The sequence below is a fragment of the Zootoca vivipara genome, chromosome 8 (assembly GCF_965207765.1).
Source record: "Zootoca vivipara chromosome 8, rZooViv2.hap1.1, whole genome shotgun sequence".
NCBI lineage: Eukaryota > Metazoa > Chordata > Lepidosauria > Squamata > Lacertidae > Zootoca > Zootoca vivipara.
This window is the reverse complement of record NC_142591.1, coordinates 2,194,947-2,215,055: the sequence shown is the minus strand read 5'-3', so window position 1 is coordinate 2,215,055 and position 20,109 is coordinate 2,194,947. Positions and strand designations below refer to the sequence as shown.

The 20,109-nt window shown below is 44.8% G+C and overlaps 1 protein-coding gene across 1 annotated transcript in view; it reads left to right on the top strand.

Annotated features, from left to right (window-relative positions):
- The first annotated feature begins 491 nt into the window (after nucleotides 1-491).
- Nucleotides 492-20,109, top strand: part of LOC148684716 (uncharacterized) — a 66,366-nt gene continuing 46,748 nt past the window's right edge. Inside the window, 1 exon segment of the mRNA XM_088676004.1 lies at nucleotides 492-2,084. Within this exon segment, the coding sequence (XP_088532130.1) occupies nucleotides 678-2,084 (1,407 nt within the window). The 5' untranslated portion in view covers nucleotides 492-677.

The following is a 20,109-nucleotide window of genomic DNA, read 5'->3' as shown; positions in this document are numbered from 1 at the left end:
GTCCTGGAATAGACACTCTGCATTCGGAAAGAAGGGAACTGAGTTCCCTCCCATTTCCCACTTTCCTGCTGTTTCAAATGACCAGTACCCTGGAGTTATGATTTGTCTTGCTGTCAGGATTCTAACTGGACAGTAGTAACTGACCTAAGAATTCTGCAGAGCAGTTGCTGCTGGGGCCGGCTGCTCAGGTGAACGTCAGCTCAGTGGCCAGCAGCTGAGTCTTTTTGAGGCTCAGGAGCACCTAGCAAATACCTGCTCTATTCCTGGCCCGCTAGACTCTAGCTGAGGAACGCATTTCACGTAAGTGTAGGGATTAAACATTCCTCACTATGCCTTCAGGTGTGTTTCTGCTCTGTGGGAAAGGATAGCTGCAGTAGCAGATAGCAAAACAGTGAAATCATGTGCAGATTCCCATCCACAACAGGTTGCTGTGGTTAGGGCCATTTTCACATTGAACAATGCAACAGTATATTCAATCAGGAGCAGTGTGCTGGAAGGAAGTATGTGTGTCGGCTTCTCTGGATCAGATGTCTCTACCTAACCAGGGGGTGGGAGAGAGCAGGGGAACTCTTTCTTTTGCTGCTTCTTTCTGGCCAGGAGGGAGGATGTCCTTCAATGACTAGACATGCTTGTTATTCCCTCCCTCACTGTATGTTGTCTTCTCTTTTGTTTCCAGGATGTCTGCCAAAGTCTCCCTGGGTCCTCTATTCTCCAAACCCCCCCTGCGGGTGAGAGAAGGCTCCCTGGTGGGGAGATTGCTGAGCGTAGTTTCTTGCCTCCAGTTCTGTGGGTTCTTGATGAGTATTTTGGCCTGCATTCTGTGCATTGCAACCACAGCCAGTGTCAACTGGAGAGTGTGGCGTGGAGAAAACGGCTCTGGAAACGTCTGGATTGGAATCTGGAATGTCTGTTTTTGGAGAAACCCTTCTGACGACGGCAACTCTTTTTGGCATTGTGAAGGTCTCACTGAGCGATATCCAACCCTCCCAAGGAAAATTTTTATTGCTCAGGACTTAATGGCCTTAGCTTCCACTATGAGTTCAGCCGCCCTAGTATTAATATCATTTGCCTTGTGCAATATGTTCGAGCCCGGAAAACACAAGGATTTCCTCTTAACCTTTTTTAGGCTCGGAGCGTTCCTGAACATACCTGCAGGGATCCTTGTCCTGATTTCTGTGATATGGAACATGTCTTCTGTCTTGCAGAATGGGAAAATTGACTTCCCAGAAACTTTCGAATTGCCTCCAATTCCCAGCGAGCAGCATATTGGACCTTCTATTTATCTTGGCTATATCGCTGCTGGTTTCCAGCTGCTGAGTGCAGCATTGGTTGGGATGGAGAGATTTTGCATCAGGACCACCACAACAGATCCATATCGAATAGAAATTGCAGTGGTGATTACCCCAAGAAATTCGGTAAAAAGCGAGAGTCTGACTACATGTTCAAAGTGTGGTTCTCTGCTGGATCTGGTAATTAAAGAGAAATCCTCCACAGTTGAGATACAGGAAAGCCAGGCAGAAGATCTTGACACTCGAAACCAATCCTGCATCGTAGAGATACCGGAAAGCCAGGCAGAAGATCTTGACACTCAAAACCAATCCTGCATAGTGGATATCCAGGAAAGCCAGGCAGAAGATCTTGACACTCGAAACCAATCCTGCATCGTAGAGATACCGGAATGCCAGGCAGAAGATCTTGACACTCGAAACCAATCCTGCATCGTAGAGATACCGGAAAGCCAGGCAGAAGATCTTGACACTCGAAACCAATCCTGCATAGTGGATATCCAGGAAAGCCAGGCAGAAGATCTTGACACTCGAAACCAATCCTGCATCGTAGAGATACCGGAATGCCAGGCAGAAGATCTTGACACTCGAAACCAATCCTGCATAGTGGATATCCAGGAAAGCCAGGCAGAAGATCTTGACACTCGAAACCAATCCTGCATAGTGGATATCCAGGAAAGCCAGGCAGAAGATCTTGACACTCGAAACCAATCCTGCATCGTAGAGATACCGGAAAGCCAGGCAGAAGATCTTGACACTCGAAACCAATCCTGCATAATGGATATCCAGGAAAGCCAGGCAGAAGATCTTGACACTCGAAACGAATCCTGCATCGTAGAGATACCGGAAAGCCAGGCAGAAGATCTTGACACTCGAAACCAATCCTGCATAGTGGATATCCAGGAAAGCCAGGCAGAAGATCTCGACACTCCGAAGAAATCCTGCATCGTGGATATACCGGAAAGCCATCTACAAGATCTTGACACTCTAAACATATCCTGCGTTGTGGATATAGAGGAAAGCTGTGCATCTCCAAGCCCACCTGAAGTTCCAAAACATACTATTATACATGTGACTCCCTGCAACATGGAATAGCATCAGATCCAGATCCACGCAGATCGCTCCCCCCCCACACCATTGGGGTGTGGGTGGGTGGGTGTAGAGATCTGCGTGGACCTGGATCTGATAGTTTACTATTCCCTGTTGCAGGGAGTCACATGGAGGCCTCTTTTATGTGTTTTCTAGCATTTGTGTCCTTGTTCCCATTAGCTTCCTCCTCTTCTGGATATCTTTCCTGTGTCTACTCATAGATTTACATTTTTTTATCAGCTCTTTCATTTCCTAAGCAACCACTCACATTTTGTATTTTAAATAAAGTATTTTAAATAAAGTTGTGGCCAATATTATGCCAAAAACCTCAAACTTACATTTCTGTGTGAAGTGTGATTTATTGGGGGGTGTTTTGGAGACCTCTAGTCTCAAAAGCGATTTTAAATCACGGACACCTTGGTTCTGAAAATGGTGTTTCACTCCTTGCATTTATTTAATATATGGTTGATTCATCACCAGGGGGCTTGCAATTCCTGGGAACTCACTCCTTGCATTTATTTAATATTTGAAGATGCCTTCTTGCTCCAGCTCTGGGTTTTTATTTAAGCTGTTGCGTTTGACCTTGCTATGCCTGCCATGGGGTCATCTGCTTTTGGGGCAGGGGCCTGGTAGGAATTTTTCCATTTGGCTGATTGGCTGGTGCCACTTGGTTTTCACCTACTGCGCCTACTACGCCTACAATTCGTCACAACTTGTAAGGTTGCAGTTAGGCATTGGTTAATAAATTGGTTGGTGGAGGGGCCAGGATTGGCTGTGCCGGCCCCTTCAATGGTTGCTGTAGGTATCAAGTTTATTGCTTATAGCCAAAGGCTGCTGCAATGTATACAATGCAATTCAGTAAAATATATACAAATTTGGTAGAAATCTTAGGACATTTACATTATCAAAACATGACCTAATCAGCAGAAAGCTATGGAAACACTTTAATATACCAGTTGAAATATTAAATAATAAAAAATAGCTCTGTGGGGGTTCCAGACCAGAAACGTTTGAAGTGCCCCAAACCTCTGCACCATATAAAATCTGGGCCATTGATTTTGCTTTGTACACCGATAGAGCTGGATTGACTAGGTTTCCCCCATTGCAAGCAGCAAATTTCAAAATAGCTTTTACCGATTTAAAGGCTTGCAATTTAATATTGGACAGCTGTGCATTCCAAGATGCATAGCTGCCAAGTTATCCCTTATTTTAAGGGATTTCCCCTTATGCTGAATAGGCTTCCTCGCGAGAAAAGGGAAAACTTGGCAGCTATGCAAGATGCCATTTCTGAATCAACCAGTCCCAGGTATTTGAACGTCTTTACTTGGTTTATGATGTGCTTGTCCAGGTGCCAAACATGCTTTTTAGGGCGCTTCCCAAATACAATGACCTGCGTTTTATCGTAATTTATCATTCCTCGTGCAATATGAGCTTATTTTTGCAAGCAATCGCCTCAGGCCCAACTGGGTTCTAGATACAAGTACTAGGTCGTCGGCGTACATTAAAACAGAGAGTTTCTGATCAATAATTGTGGCAGGGGCAAAGTGCAGGCCCTCCAGTTCTTTAACTATGTCATTAATATTAAAATTAAACAAGGAAGAGGCCAAAATGCATCCCTGTTTAACACCAGTAGCAGGGGCGTAGCCAGGATCAAAACTAGGGGGGGGGGAGCCATGGCCGTTCAGGGGCGGGGCCAAGACATGGGAGGGGAGGGTCCACAAAGTGGGAATGTGGGCGGGGCTACAGGGCCAGTGGGCCCGAGGACATTGTGGCGGCGGCGGCAGCGGCCACCTTGTGCTTCTGGGGCTGGCAGCGTTGGCGGCTACCCTGCTTGGCTGGAGAGGACGGGAGGGTCGGGCAGGCGAGAGGGGATGGCAGGGCAGGCGAGGGCGAGGCAAGGCACGGCCGCAGCCACGACGGCTCCAAGGTGTTGCTGCATATCAGCATAATATTTCAACCATGTCGTGGGTTCAAGCCCCACCTGAGGAAAAAATTTCTGCATTGCAGGGGTTGGACTAGATGACCCTTGTGGTCCCTTCCGACTACAATTCTATGATTCTATTGATATATTACCATAGCATATGCATCATTCTGCTTTCTTTAATTGTCCTACTCCTAGGCATAGCAGCCAGCTCCTAGAGGCCTAGGTGCCTCCCCCCCCCCATTACTGGTAAATACTGTATTTGAAAGAGTCATCCCCCATGTTGATGGGCTTTCTATGTGGGGCTTATCTGCCCCCCCCCCCAGTATTTTATTAAGGATGGAAGAGGGAGGGAAGGAAGGAAGAAATAGAGAGAGGGATAACTCATATTTGTTTGTGCCTCTGGGTGACGCTGTGATGCTGGAACTCTGCAGCAAGAGGAAGATACCGGTACGCCTGTAAGCAGCTTTCTCTCTGCTTGATTTACAGCAGGCACGTCCAACAGGTAGATTGTGATCTACCAGTAGATCACTGGATGTCTGTGGTAGATCACTGGTAGGTCACTGGCACCCCTAAAAAAAGCTCACCCAAAATTTTCCTCCTCCCTAAAAAAAGTTGAACTATGACCTGAAGCCCTAAACAAAAATGGGCCTCCCTCCCTCCTAAAAGAAGCTCAACAAGTTTGACCTAAACCCCAAGAAACAGGGCTTCCCTTCCTTAAAAAAACTCAACAGCGACCTGAAGGGGGTAGATCACTCCCAGTTTTAAACTCTGTGTGTAGATCAGAGTCTCTTGGGAGGTGGCCACCCCTGTGTCAGGAGTATGGGCAGGAGTCAGGCTCTGGGGCCTGTAGTGCTTTGCAGGACTGGGGCCTGCCTCAGCTTGTGCTGGAGAAGCAAGGCATGGCCACACAGGTGAAGACCTCAGCTTGTGCTGGAGAGGCAAGGAGTGGTCACTCAGGTGAGGCCACTTGATACCTCACTGCACCTGGTGGCAGGAGCTGGGAGGGATAAAAGCCCAGCATTTTCCCTTCAGCTCTTTGCCACAGCAATGCTATCCTTGCCTGGTTGCATCTGGCCTCTTGATTCATGCTCCATGGACCCTTGCCTTGCCGACGTCTTGCTCCTTGGACCCTTGCCTTGCCGACGCCTTGATTCTTGCTCATTAAATCGCCAATAGAACTCTTAATGCGATTCCTGAATGCTCATTAACAACTCCCACTGAAGAACAATAGGGTGAAGTGGTCAGCTATCGAATATTGCCTGGGGATATCTGCTCCATTGTATGAATACGAATATAAGAAGATTGCTGGCAGCACTCTCAGAGCAGCCAACCTGATGCCTATGGCAAGCCCGTATGCAGGACCCGAGTGCAACAGAATTGTAGAGTTGGAAGGCAGGGGCGGAGGAAGGGGGTGCGGTGGGTGTGGGCTACCCCAGGTGTCACCACTGAGGGGGGTGACAAAATGTCGGGTGGCACTCACGGCGGGGCCTGCAGCACGCCCGAGCAATGAGTCTCTCCTGGGAGAGACACAGTGGCTTGAGTGTGCGCAGGCTCCACCCACTGCCAAACAGTCCACCCACTGCCTCCCCCCAGCTGTAGGGTGGCTGAATGGGAGGAGGCAGGCAGACTCCGGCAGCCCCGCGACCACCCCAGGCGCGGCTCCTAAGTGGCTTCCTCTGTCACTGTAGGAAGGGACCCCAAGGGCCATCTAGTCCAGCCCCCTGCAATGCAGGAATCTCAACATGTGGTCCCCAATCCAATTTGAAACCATCTTGGGCCTTGCTTAGCTTTGCAAATGTTCTAGCACCTGTAGTTCCCAGTAACTGGCATTCAGAAAAAATTATCTGCTTTCCACGGAACATAAGCATGTCTGATTTTTTTTCTGGAATGAATCCAATAACTAGGTAGCTTAACATATACAAATTTTAAATAAGTTTATTATATAAATTGTTGGAAGAAAGAGACAGGTCATTTGAACACTTGTTTACCCAGAAGAGCAGAAAATGTATGTTCATTTTGGGGCATATCCTACAGTGCAATAAAGGAATCTCACCACTTCAAAGCAGCTGCTTTTATGAATCACAGCAGTGCCCTGAAACTTTCCTAGTTAAAGCAACTGTAATGGGTTTCTTGGAGGCATGAATTAGGATGTACGGTATAAGTTCAGAAGCACAGCAGGTGTCCACAAGGAATCAATATCACAAAGATACACAGTCCAAACTTGCTTTGATGTATAAGGTCTTGTCTCGTTTAACATCAAAACATTCTGAGTTTAAAACAAAAAAGAACACGTGCTGCTTTTATATCAAAGAGTTCCCAATTAAAGAGAACACTTGCATATCACAGTGTCTACCAGTAGCAGCAGAACAGATGATATCAAGATCTAACTCACATTGTCTTGAATCAAAACTAAGTACAGATGGTGGCATATCAGGGTGAGGGAACCTTTTTCAGGCTGAGCACTGCATTACCTTATTGAAAGCTGTTGGGGCTGCATTTCAATAATAGTGAATGGGGCCATAACCACACACCCCCCCACACCCTTAATACAGAACCACACATATACAATCACACATACATATACAACTCTTTCCCTTGGAAAGAGGCATATGTTTAATTTTAGTAGCTTCACTCAAGTTTCCCCTTTCATTTTCTCCACAGAAGTGTGTGTGAAGGCTCCTCCCAGCAGGAGGTTAGGATTTGAAATGTCGGGCCTCATCATCATGTGACACAGAGGTGTGACTCCTTATGCAACCATTCCAATAGTGGTGTAGATGACTGAGCCTGTGGCATGGCTGTTTTATGTACACTTTAGTGGTAGTTTTGATTAACTGGTTTCTACAAAAATAAGGATGCCCCGTGAAGATTTTTCTGTCACCCAGCTGATGTACAGTGTATGTACTATTCTTGGCACCTCCCTCGCTTTTGCCTCTGGTACGGCAAAGACAGTAGCAAAGACAGATTTATCCATGGTGCAACTGAAGCAAGCAGGGCCGGTGCATCCATTTAGGCGGACTAGGCAGTTGCCTAGGGTGCGTAAATGGAGGGGGTGCTGTCCAGCCTGCCCCGCAAACCCCCGCACCACCACCGCCCTCCCACGGCGCGCGCTTGCGCTCCTCCCGCCTATGGAGGGGACGCTGTGAGCTCCTCAGTGGCTGCAGCAAGTGAACGGCGTCAGCGCCCGTAGCTGAAGCCTTCAGCTATGGGTGCTGCTGTTGCCGCCGCTCGCTCGCTGCAGCCACTGAGGAGCTCACAGCGTCCCCTCCATAGGCGCGAGGGCGCTGAGCTCTCCTTTTGGCTTGCGCTCCTCCCGCCTATGGAGGGGATGCAGGGCCGTCAGCGGTGTTGTGTGTGGGGCATGACGCATGCGTCATGACACATGTGCCGCGGGGCGCCAGAAGGTGATTTTGCCTAGGGCACAAAAAGCCCTAGCACCGGCCCTGGAAGCAAGGCCCCGAGCTTTCTTTCTCACACACCACCCCCAAAGTAAGTCTCTAGTCCTTCCAGAAGGCAAATTGTGAATCAAAATGTTGCCCTGAAGTTGGCAACATGGGTTTCACACCACTCTGCAGAGCAGTCCCAGAAGTCTGAGGGGCCCCTTCCGTTCCTCCCCCCCTCTCTTTGGAAGGAACTGTTGAGAGTTTGTGTGGTTGCAGCCGAAGGTAGGCTGCCTGCCTCTGGTGGATTTTTTGGAGGGTCTTTGGGGGCAAATGGCGGTGGTGGAGTGGTGGCAGAAAAGTTTTTGAAGGGTCTTTGAAGGAAGGGCAAGTCAAGCAGTGATATGGTAGGTTCCCTTCCCACTTTGCCTCCTTTTTTCTTGCCTACCTAAGTGTTGATGGTGTCGGGGAGCTTTGCCAAGAAGGAGAGGGGGAAGGAAAAGGTGATTCCCCTCCTTATCTCACTGTGATCTGCTGCTTTGCCCTTTGGAAGAAGTGGGTAAAGAGAAAGAGTTAAAGGGATGGTTCTTCGCCTTGCCATGATCTGCTGCTTTGCCCAGAAGGGGTTTCTGATGAAGGTGAGAGAAAGAGACAATGGGGTGGTTGCTTCCCACACTGTGATACGCTTTTCCCTTTTGAAAAGGAGGAAGCGAACAGAAGAAGAGCCTCCTGGATCAGGCCAGGGGTCCAGCTAGTACGGCATCCTGTTCTCACAGTCGCTAACCAGATGTCTGTGGGAAGCCCACAAGCAGGATTCTAGAAAAGAGGGCTCTCTCATTCTGCAAGTGTCTCCAGGGCTAGCCCACCTCAAGCACCAGGATCCACAGAGGCAGCCAATCTGCTCTACATGGAATGCATCCCCTGTCACAGTGGCAGCAACAGCTGGGCTGGGCTTCTTGGAAGCCAGGTCTTTGTCCTCCTTGACGGCCCCCGCCAATGCCACCTCCACAATGGCTCCTTGGTGAAAAGGAGGCACTGCTGGTCTCCTCCCACCCCTAGGAAAGAAATGGTGGGGGCTGCCCTTTGGGGTCTCCTGGGCTCTGCATCCATCTGGTGTGATTTAGAGCGCCCCCTCCTGCAACAGCCTTTGATTTCCACTGCAGCCACTGGGTGTGGTTTATTTGAGCCCCACCCCCCTCTTCCTGATGTAGATCTTCACTCCCCCCTTCTTCTCCAGATTCTGGGGTGTGCCGTTTTGTGGTTTAGCTCAGGTGCCAAAATTCCTTGAGCTGGCCCTGGTCTTCCTTTTCCTCCTTGTCTCATGTTCCACCCTGTGTGCAGCTTTGTGTTTGTGATTGTGCAATTTAGGCATGAAGAGCTATTACTGCAGTAATATAACCCCCAAACCTTCCCGCATCTTTCTCACCACAACCACAACCACCCCAAACCATATTTTTAAAGGCAATTTTTAAGGCAATTTACAGTGCAATCCTAACCAATCCTAACTCAGAGGTAAGTCACATTCAATTCGGTGGAACTTCTTCCCGGAGTCCCAAGTATACCGAGTTTGGATCACAGGTTTTATTTTACTGGAAGTTAGGAATCTAAAACATGCTTGATAACGATTGGTTGAATTCTTTGAGTTGTTTCCAGCTTCTGGGGGTGAGGTGCAGAAAAACACGACCCTTTATAAAACAACCTCTGATTATATCTGGTACATTTTAATAAGAGATAGAACAAGTTTTGTTATTCATTTCAGTGTTTCTATTATGGCTGGTCATATGTGAGGAACACTTTCATTCACATTGTGTTGGGGGGGTGGTGGATGAGGGAGGTTTATATATGTATATTTCCACGGAAACCCTTTACCAGTGCTTTTTTTCTAGAAAAAATATGTGCCAGTACTCACCACTACAGTTGTTACAGCAAGTGTCACACTTTTGAACCTCCCAAAAAGAGGTGCCGGTTCTGTGTACCCTCCTGATAAAGAAGCACTGCCCTTTATAATGGAGAAGTTGAACTGATGAGGAGCTTGCATGGGAAGGCAGATATTAAGGCCACTGCTCTGGAATTCAACTGTATAACCACAAGGTGGCAGTAAACAGAAGCAAATAAAAATATCATTCTACTGTATTAGCAACAACACCCTTAATAGGAGAGGCACAAGGCACAGCGATTGGACCATGACAACTACGGTAATACTCAGGTACAAAATTCTCCTTGACCATGGAGAAGTTTGCCAACACTGTGAAATCTTGTTGCAACCTTTCATTCATAAGTGGATTACGAGGATCATGGTTTGAAATTGGAACACTTAGATATAAAAGCTTGTACCCATTGGCCTTAACCTGTGTTTCAACCTGCTCAAGAGCTCCAGCTATTTGAAAGGTAGTCTGTAAATGTGGGATGTATGTGCACAGAGGAATCGCAATTCATGATTGTAGTCGTGGGAAATTAAATCCAGCTGGGTTGAATTGTTAAGTCAGGGCATGCAGCAGGGCAACTCAGTTTCTTTACACCAGCGCATGTTAACAAAGGTGGTACCTTAGGTGGCATCTTCCTTATCCTATTTATTACATCAACCAAACTTTTTCTAGGCACCATGAAAACCTTTAACCTTGATTATCTAAGGGCAAATGCCACACATTCCTCTCTCCCTGAGGACACATACCCATTATAAAGGTAAAGGGACCCCTGACTGACTCTGGGGTTGCGGCGCTCATCTCGCGTTATTGACCAAGGGAGCCGGCATACAGCTTCCAGGTCATGTGGCCAGCATGACTAAGCCACTTCTGGCAAACCAGAGCAGCACACAGAAACGCTGTTTACCTTCCCGCTGGAGCGGTACCTATTTATCTACTTGCACTCTGACGAACTTTCAAACTGCTAGGTTGGCAGAAGCTGGGACTGAGCAACGGGAGCTCACCCCGTCGAGGGGATTCAAACCGCCGACCTTCTGATTGGCAAGCCCTAGGCTCTGTGGTTTAACCCACAGCACCACCTTACACAAATAGGGTTGCACAATTTTATGCTTTTGTTTAGCCAAGTATCAGGTTATAATGTTACACACACACATACTCACACACACAATATAAACATCTCCAGGGGTTTCTATGAGAAACCAACCCCCCTGTTTTAAGTATGTTACATGGAAGCAGGTCCCATTGACATCAATTGAATTTTGTCTAACCATGGAAGAGCTGAATGTCTGTTTTTGTAGAACAATCTTTCTGCCCTTTCCCTTTCAAAGGATTGTCTTTCTGATTCTGGTTGAAATTGTATGTTTTGCTGCTTGACATATTTAATACAAGGGAGGTGTGTGTGTGTGTGTGTGTGTGTGTGTGTGTGTGTGTGTGTGTGATACACAGTATGATATCTTCATTTGTTTGCTAATCCCAGTTTACTTCTAAACGGTTGGCTTGGCTCAAAACTGAGCTGCCTTTTCCCACCCTTTGACAGCTGGTGCTTTACTTCTGTCCCGCTATGCTGCCCTTACTTAAGCCTCTAACTTAACAGGGCAAAGTCCAGCATGTTGTTTACTGACCCTGAATAAGTGCAGTTCTTACACAGTTTGTGAGCTTGAGGTGGGGAACGCAAGTAACCAAAGAACAGCAAAAAGGGCTACATCCTGGTGAGTGATGATGCCACTATTTCATTGTTATATGATTGCCAATAATCCAGTTTTCTAGTGCTTCAGTCATTAAGACTGTGGGTTGGCAAGCAACAAACACTGGGTTATAAAAGCCAACTCAAGCAGGGTATTCTCCTATTCAGCCAACCCCTGTGCCCCACCTGGCTTTTGCAAAGGTGTCATGGACTTTGAAGATACTCGATCTCAGGATGCAAGGGAGAAACATGCTAAGAGGAAGGCACGCTTGGCAAATCCACACCGTGATCAACTCCTGCCAGGAAACCAATGTCCCCACTGTGGAAGGCCATGTGGATCCAGAATTGGCCTCCACAGTCACTTACAGACCCATTGTTAAAAGCGTGTTTATGGAAGGCAATCTTACTCAGCTACGAGTGATCACCAAAGAATACAAGAAGAACCTTATATCCTGGATTGAGCCAATGGCCCATCTAGTCCCAACTCCTGTTCTCCCCGTGGCCAACCAGATGCTTGTGGGATATGGTTACCAGACGTCCCCATTTCCCAGGGACAGTCCCCAGATTTACAAATCTGTCCCCGGACAAAATCCATCCCTGGAATGTCCCAGAATTTCATTTAATGTCCCCGGATTTATATTTAATGTGTTGTAGATTTATTAGTAGGAATGTATGTTGTGTGATTGGTTCAACGGCACAAGACACATCATATGGGGACTTCCGACGAGGCAAAATGGCAGGCGCCACAGCAGCAAGCAGCTCCTGAAGCCAGCCAGAGCCAACTGTGCTACCAGGCTGGCTCCGGGCTGCTGAGACTGCCACCACCGCCGCCACTGCCGAGGGGGAACTGGGGACACCTGGCGCGTCAACTGGGGGAACCGCTGACCCCCGCGCCCCAAATCGAGCTGGGAGCGAGAATGCCCGGTCACCTGGCCAACTGCCCAGCGGCACTTTGGGGCCAGGAAAACCCCAGGGCCGACGCAGGGAGAAGGAGGAGAGGAGAAGGAGAAGGAAGAGAGAGAAAGAGGAAGGAGAAAAAAGAGGGGAGCCCTGACCTTGCCAAGCTGCTGCCACTGCTGAGGAGGAAAGGTAGGAGAGCACTGGGAGGGCAAGGAAATGTGGCCGAGCCCAGGCCCGAGCCGAGCCTACTCCACAGTGGCTAGCGCTCCAAGAGAGCAGGCTGGGGCCCAGAGGAAGGCCGCGCAACAGAGGAAACCACAGAAGAGAAGATATTAGTTCTTTTTTAAAAAACAAAAACAAAACTTTTTTAATAACTTTTTTTCTCTTTTCAAAAAAAAAAGTGTCCCTGTATTCTTTGAAAAAAATCTAGTAACCTTACTTTGGGACCTGAGCACATCAGTCCTCCCTACCAATCCTGGCAGCTGGTGTTCAGAGGCTTCCTGCCTCCGACAGTGGAGGTAGAACGGAGCCCCAGTGGCCAGTAGTGGCTGTTTGATCCACGGAGTCAGCAAAGAAGAACCAGCATGGAGTAATGTCCTCCTAGTGAGAGAGGGAGGGCAGGATCCATACTGGGGTCAGAATCCAAAGGGAATAAAATCTGAGAAAGGGCTGAAAATGGAATTATTGCTGGATGGTTTGGTACTACAGTATTTGAAGAATTGGGGAGGCATCAGGGCATGATTGAGGAAGAATGGTGGGGCGGCTGGGGGACAGGGTGGGACTGGGGAGAGGAGTAGTAATAGATGTAACTTTCTTGATTGATTTAGATGGTCCAAAACTGGAATGACTTATGGAACCCGCTGAAGAATCTGGGAGACCCTGAGTTCAGGGGAAGGGGGGTTAAACTTGCTATAATGTGTTTAAATGTTAGTATGATATAAGAATTAATATTTAATTTTACGGAAAGTTCTTGGTAAAAAATTCTAGGCTAAGGGGAGAAACAGAAGATAGAAGGAAGGGAAAATAATTTTTGATTTGGATAAATTGATTAATTATTGGTGGAGAATAGATGATATTTTTAGAATAGAATATTCGAGTGTTAATGATAAAACATGTTAGATTAATTTAAGATATAAGATGAAAACTGCTTAACTGGAATGATAAAATGGACCCAGTGTGGGGGGAATTGAGGAAGTCAACAATGTTAATAAACAATATAAGATTTGAGATGTTTTTCTTTTTTATGTTTTCTTTTTGGTTTTTTTCTTTGTTTCTTTGTGTTTTGAGTTTTCGTTTTGCTTTTTGTGATTTTGTATTTGGAAAATGAATAAAAATTATTTGGGGGGGGAAGTGTGTTTAGGATTGCAAGCAAAGTTGTACAGTATAGGTATCTTAAATGTTGTTGTAGTATGAAAAAAAGAGGGAAGTTATTTGGAGTATGAATGCCAACCCCCTGGCAATATTAAAATATCCACCTTTGCCACTAAATTATATGTTTTGTTAGGCAGGTTTAAGAGCACTTTAGCTCATCTCTAAAAATGTGCTGTAGAGTTCAAGACCAGAATTATGCACAGATTTACAGAAGCAGCTAAGTTCTCCCAGTTGATACTTGAATATAAAGGTGGTGATGGTGGTAAGATACTTCTATGAACAGGAAATAGTTCCTTGATGACCATTGAAATATTATTTTGAAACTAGATATACTGTAATGTTATATCATACTGCCAAAATCAGTGTGTCCTTTTTAAAAAAAATAATTTTTATTGGTTTTATATATACACCTCAACATCCCACATAAAACAAATATTAAAATAAAAATAAAAAAGAACAAGTAACAAAAAATACATTCAAACAAATATCAACTTAATTCAACTTTTACAACCATTGTTTCTTGTGCTTCCCCAGATCCCTTCTAACTGATTTTCCTTTTCAAGTCATCTTTAGCAGTTTCTTATTCATTACTTCAAATATTAATCAGCATATCTTTATTCCTCCCCTTTTTACCTCAGTCTTTTAAATTTAATTCATTTATCTTTTTTCCTCCCATCTTGTTCTTCCCTAATGCCTTAACAACAAAATATTCCCATAGATACTCAGTCTTTTATGTTCTAAAATATTTCCCTAAATATAGTTTGAATTTCTTCCAATCTTCCTCCATCATCTCATCTGCTTGATCCCGGTGTCTTCAGTTCCACGAGTTCCATAAAGTCCATCATCTTCAAAAATCAGTGTGTCCTTTGCCATGTTTCTTTTTCACAGAGTAATATGTTTTGTTACATTCACTTGAAATATATTCAGGTGTGCACTAAACCACTAAACCACCAGATGTCATCATTGGCCTAGGCGTGCCGCAGGGCTCCATTCCCTTCATGCTTTTTACATAAAAGCAGCTGGGTGAAGGCAACTGGAGATCTGGACCAAGGTGTCATAACAAGTATGTACTACTCAGCAGTATCTAATTTTCATCAGAGGCAGTGGAAACCCTGGAATGATGTCTGGTGGTGCTAGGGATTGGAGGAGGGAGAACGATGAAAGTTCATTCAGACAAGACCTAAGTACTGCTGGTTTGAAGGGACGCGGGTGGCACTGTGGGTTAAACCACTGAGTCTAGGGCTTGCCGAACAGAAGGTTGGCGGTTTGAATCCCCATGACGGGGTGAGCTCCTGTTGCTCAGTCCCTGCTCCTGCCAACCTAGCAGTTCAAAAGCACGTCAAAGTGCAAGTAGATAAATAGGTACCGTTCCGGCGGGAAGGTAAATGGCGTTTCCGTGCGCCACTCTGGTTCACCAGAAGCAGCTTAGTCATGCTGGCCACATGACCTGGAAGCTGTATGCCGGCTCCCTCGGCCAGTAAAGCAAGATGAGTGCCGCAACCCCAGAGTCGTCCGTGACTGGACCTAACGGTCAGGGGTCCCTTTAACCTTTACCTTTACTGCTGGTTTGGGGTGTGGGCGAGTCTGGGGTTAGATGTGCAGCCTGCATCTGGGGTCAAGACACAGGTTCAAGGTTTGATGGGTCCTCTGTAGCCCCCTCATGCACATATTGTTAGAAGCTATATTTGGGGTGTCTGTCAATTTCAACTGGTCCAAAATGCTGCTGCCAGACTTTTGTCTGGGACTGGTTGGAGGAGCATATTACTTCTGATGGTTATGATCTTCACCTGCTTCATTATGGGTTGAATTCAAGGCATTGGCTCCTATTTAAAGCACTGTGTGACCCTGACCTGAGAACATTAAGGACAATTTTCTCTTGCTTGTTCCCTCCTGTGAATTCGATGGCCCTTTTATTTTGCTGACTATTTTGGTATATGCCATTTTTTAAAATGAATAATCATCTGCCAAGTTTACTTAATGCATCATGTTGTTGCTATTTATATTTTATTTATATTTATTTTATTATATGTATTTTATTGAGTTCCTATAAGAAAGCTGGGTACAATTTTGTAAAATAAACAATTAAATAACAATAAACTAGATCATCTCAGTAAAACAGTCTACCACTTCACCACCGGGTGTCAATGTCTCAGTAAGATACCATTTTGAACTTTGCACCATCATGGCTGTTGATTTCATATATTATTTTCAGTCCTGATTTTCTGATACATGACCAGTCTGGTGAGTGGCTGGAGTTTTGGGGAATTGTTTCCTAGTGTGAGTTGCAGGCATCAACTCATTCTGTTGGCTTTTGTTCCTTTTTTGAAGGAAAAAGTCAATTACTCTGTAAATGAATGCCAAGTCAAAAACACTTGAGCCCTTTCTGGTGCATGTAAGAATACCTGAGGTTAGGTCCATTCTTGTCTCAATTGCACATGCATACAAATGCTGTGGACCTGCCATTTCACTTGCTGCAGCTTGCATGGCCTATTGTGAATAAATAATAATATGCTACAGGACAATTGTTTAAAGTATATTGTCATCATAAAGAACAAAATTCTCATTGATATTAAATCAGTGCAGATTAAGCCATTGCAGAGGATGATAGAACACAGCATAATTCAAGCAGCCCTCAGCAAATGCATGACATGGCAGTGTAGGGGAACAGAAAAGTGTTCTATGCACACACACAAGTGATGCTGTTTTCATTTTTGAATGTTGCAGAATATAAACAGCATTTTATCCAGCAGGGGGAGCAGGAGCTACATCATTGGGTTCGAGATATTTGGTGCATAGTAATCCTGCTGATGGTTTCTTCTTTGGCTGTTGTCCACTGCAACTAACCTCACAGAGGAAGCGAGTCACTGGTGGAGTTAAGCACAAGACTCAAGCAGGACATTTTTTTATTGCTTTTTGGCACCTTGCCTTGTTAGCCCCCCACCCCACCTCCCACTCCAGTGCTTCATCTTAAGTTGATAAGACGGTTTATTAGTGGTGTGTGTTCAGTCTAAGGAAGGGCGCAAATCCCTTGAAATGGTCATTGAGTAAGCTATGGGCTCCTCTGTGTTATTGACAAGTCACTAATTAATTCTGCTTATATATACACTACACATGTGTAACTTGTTAATCTGGTGTTTTATTCATAGCACTCTGCAAGCTTGAACAAGGCCATCTCAACCACTTACCACAACCCAATACTATAAAATGGGAGCTGACAGAAAGGGGTATACAAAGATGGTGCCTGGCTACTGAGAACTCTGTGAGTGAGGTCTTATTAAAGGGGTGAAAGGTTCAGTGACATCCATGCAGCATTTGCAAAGCTTACATAGTCTGCCTGCTAGCTGCACCCTTCATCAGTGGAAATGGTGAACCAACAAGGCCTGGTCTGAAATGCACATGGCTGCCTACAGAACCCTGTGCTGTGCTAAAGAAACAGAGCATTCCACATTCAAGATACTAGGGAAAAAAGTAAGCGCCAATTCTTAAATGGGGTTTCTATCACTACAGTACGTTTGTGTTGCCCTCTCCTTTACTTACCCCTGTATCAAACATACATCACTTTTTTATGTTGTATGGGCAGAAAGGAACATTCCTACAGCAAATTTGTATTTCCAAACCCATGTTTGCAGAAATGCTGCAGGTGAAGGGGTGAGGTAGTTGAGTGGGAAAATCAGGTAGGATTAAGCATCGCTCCCATGCACTAATTCTCCCTTGCCCACTCTGTGTCTTGTAATGTGTAGTTCTGTCTATATGTGTTTATTGACAGGGGACTAGGCTATTCTCACCCTCATATTAAAAGTGAAAGAGATGAGCTAGGTCCCTTTGGAGAAAGAGTGAAGTTGATCCAGCATATTCATGACCTCTGCCCTCCTGCATTAGCTTTGCTGAAGTAATTTCCTAATTACTGCCTGAATATTTTAAAAATGGATGCCAAGACACAGCTTGACAAACTCCACGCTCTTCATTTTTATTAAAGATTTGTGTTGACCTTGGGTCTTGCAAGCAAAGATGATTGGGAACACAGTTATTTCTGTTTATGTATCTCAATCTGTCTATTATTCGGGCTAGGGAACACCTGCCATGAGCTGAAAATGAGTATTTGGTTTGGATGTGGAAGTTGATGGAGATTCTACAGAAAAAAGGCTTTATTGCTTGAGATGCTGCACAGGAAGAAGCTGTATCCCAATTTAAATAGGAGTTTGGTATTTCTGCAAGCATCAATTATATTTCCCGCACTGGTACGTTAGAATTTGGGTCTTCCCAGAAAATTGTATTTTTAATTCAACAAGTTGCACAGTACTAGCTCCTCATTTGTTGACTAGGATCCAAACCTCTGTCCGCCAGGTAGTGCTTTTGTTGTAGCAATGCAATGCTCAAGCTACAATATTTTGCTGCTATGATAAACAATTATGTGTTCTTTGGCAGATGACTACAGCCCATGCAATTACGTAAAGTTAATTAGAAAGAAAGAAAGTAAAATTAATTAAAAAATATGACTGGAAAAACAGTACCAATCCATTAACTGTTACTGTTCAAATTTGCTAATAAGAAAGTCAGTAATAAACTTGTCAATGTTCTAATTATATTCTTTAAAAAAGAAAATGGTGGCATGATGGGTGTAACTGACAATTCTGACCCCTGGAATGAGAAAATGTTTTGAGACTCATTTGCTGTAAGTCATAAGAGTCAAAGCACATCCCTGTTTTACGGGGGAATCTGAGGGCGATACAGTGGCAGGGATGATGGCAAGACTGAAATCATTGCAGCATGTTAGCTTGAGACTCGGCAGAGGAGAAGTTAATGGTGTGAAACACATTTACAAACTGGATGAGACCTGGATGAGGTGCTTTTGTTTTTCCACCACTGATGCTGTTCAAAAGATGGAAATAAACATACTTGTGTGGAGGGAGGGAAGACCACTGTCTTGGCTCTGTTGAGCAACCAGTTGCTTTTGGCTTTCCTCCTTTGTCACCTACCGGTAGCTGCAGTCATGCTATCAGGCTGCAACAGAGGGAGAAAGTGGAAGCAGGACCCACTCTTTCTGCTCTGTTGGAAGACCAACTCCATTCAGCTTCTCTCTCTCCTTCAGCTGTCATGTGGTAGTAGGTATTCTAGTAGGTGAGAGATGGCAAGCAGGGCTCACTGCATTGACTTGACAAGAGAGAACAGCTCCATTTGGCTCCACTTTTTTCCATTCCAGCTTTTCATTATAAAAAACAGAATTTTAAAAACTTGTACCTATGTCTGCTTTTCTTTTCCCTCATTTTCATTTCATTTTGTGTTGTGTCTTTTAAATGGTACACCTGAGAGCAGAGACAGCCTTTTCAGCTGAAGAACAGGGTAGCCTACTAGATTCTTAGACCTTTAAAATAGTGGCCATTTGGCAACACTACCTTAGGGCAGCTGTAATGGTGGTGAATGTGCAGACTAACTTTTTCCAGTCTCCTTCTGTAAAGGAACATCATGGAAATTCTGGAAATTCTGGTCTTGAATTCTTGGAGCTGTATTTGGGGGAGATGCTAAGAATTCTGTTACAAAACTCTTTGGAATTATGAGTTTCCTGGGAAGAAGCAATGATTATAAAATCACTTTAAGTTAGTAGTGCAGATATGTTGTAAACTGCAGGGACTATATTTTCCTTTTCCCAGTACAGCAAAGTTTATTTGAAATCTTGTACATAACTATGTACAAATCTTGTGAACAGGATTATTATAAAGAGAAAAAAATTATGGACATATTTGTTTCTAGACCCAATTTAAGGGTTATACTGTCTTGTAGTCCTGGTACCACATCAAGTTCATTGCCCCCTCCCCCCCTCCAGCAGACCTTGGTGGATTATGTGCACAGTGCTTGTTCTCCTGATTGCAACATCATTTATCAGATAAAATGCTGGAGATGTTATTATTATTATTATTTGGCACAATTTCAAGTTGGCAGCCATCCAGCTTTTCTCATTCAAAATATTACATATTATCTCCAGATCTGGAACACAATTATTCAGTGTTGAGCTAGCATATGTTCCAATGAAATGATTTTTGGACGTACTGATTTTTTTTAAAAAAAATATGTGAATCATTTCTGCCTGATGAAAGGGTTTATGTAACACAAAAGCTTGGAAACTCCTACCTGCACTAGTAGTTTACTTGCTAAAAGCACAGCAACTTTCCCTTTCCTTAATTTTGGAGGCAAAGAAGGCAACTGTCGTGTACAGCACAAAGAAAGTAATTTTTTAAACAATATCTTAGTGCTTTGACAGAATAAAACAATTTTTATATCTCAGAAGTGCTCCCCCCAACACATATGGGCTCCTATTTAATTGATTAATTTCTTCTAAGATGTTACAGAGTTGCTAATAAGCCTACCTGATTCGTGCATCTGTCTCACTGATAACAAGACAACAATGCTCCCACAGGGAGATGACATCTGCTGTTGTGAAGTCAGCTGGCAGATCACAGGACTGCAAGGGGTTGGTTTTCATCTCTCCATAATGTACAAGTCTAGGTATCACTTCACATTCCTTGGCTGTTCTTTTAAAAAGAAAAGTATTGATGATTAT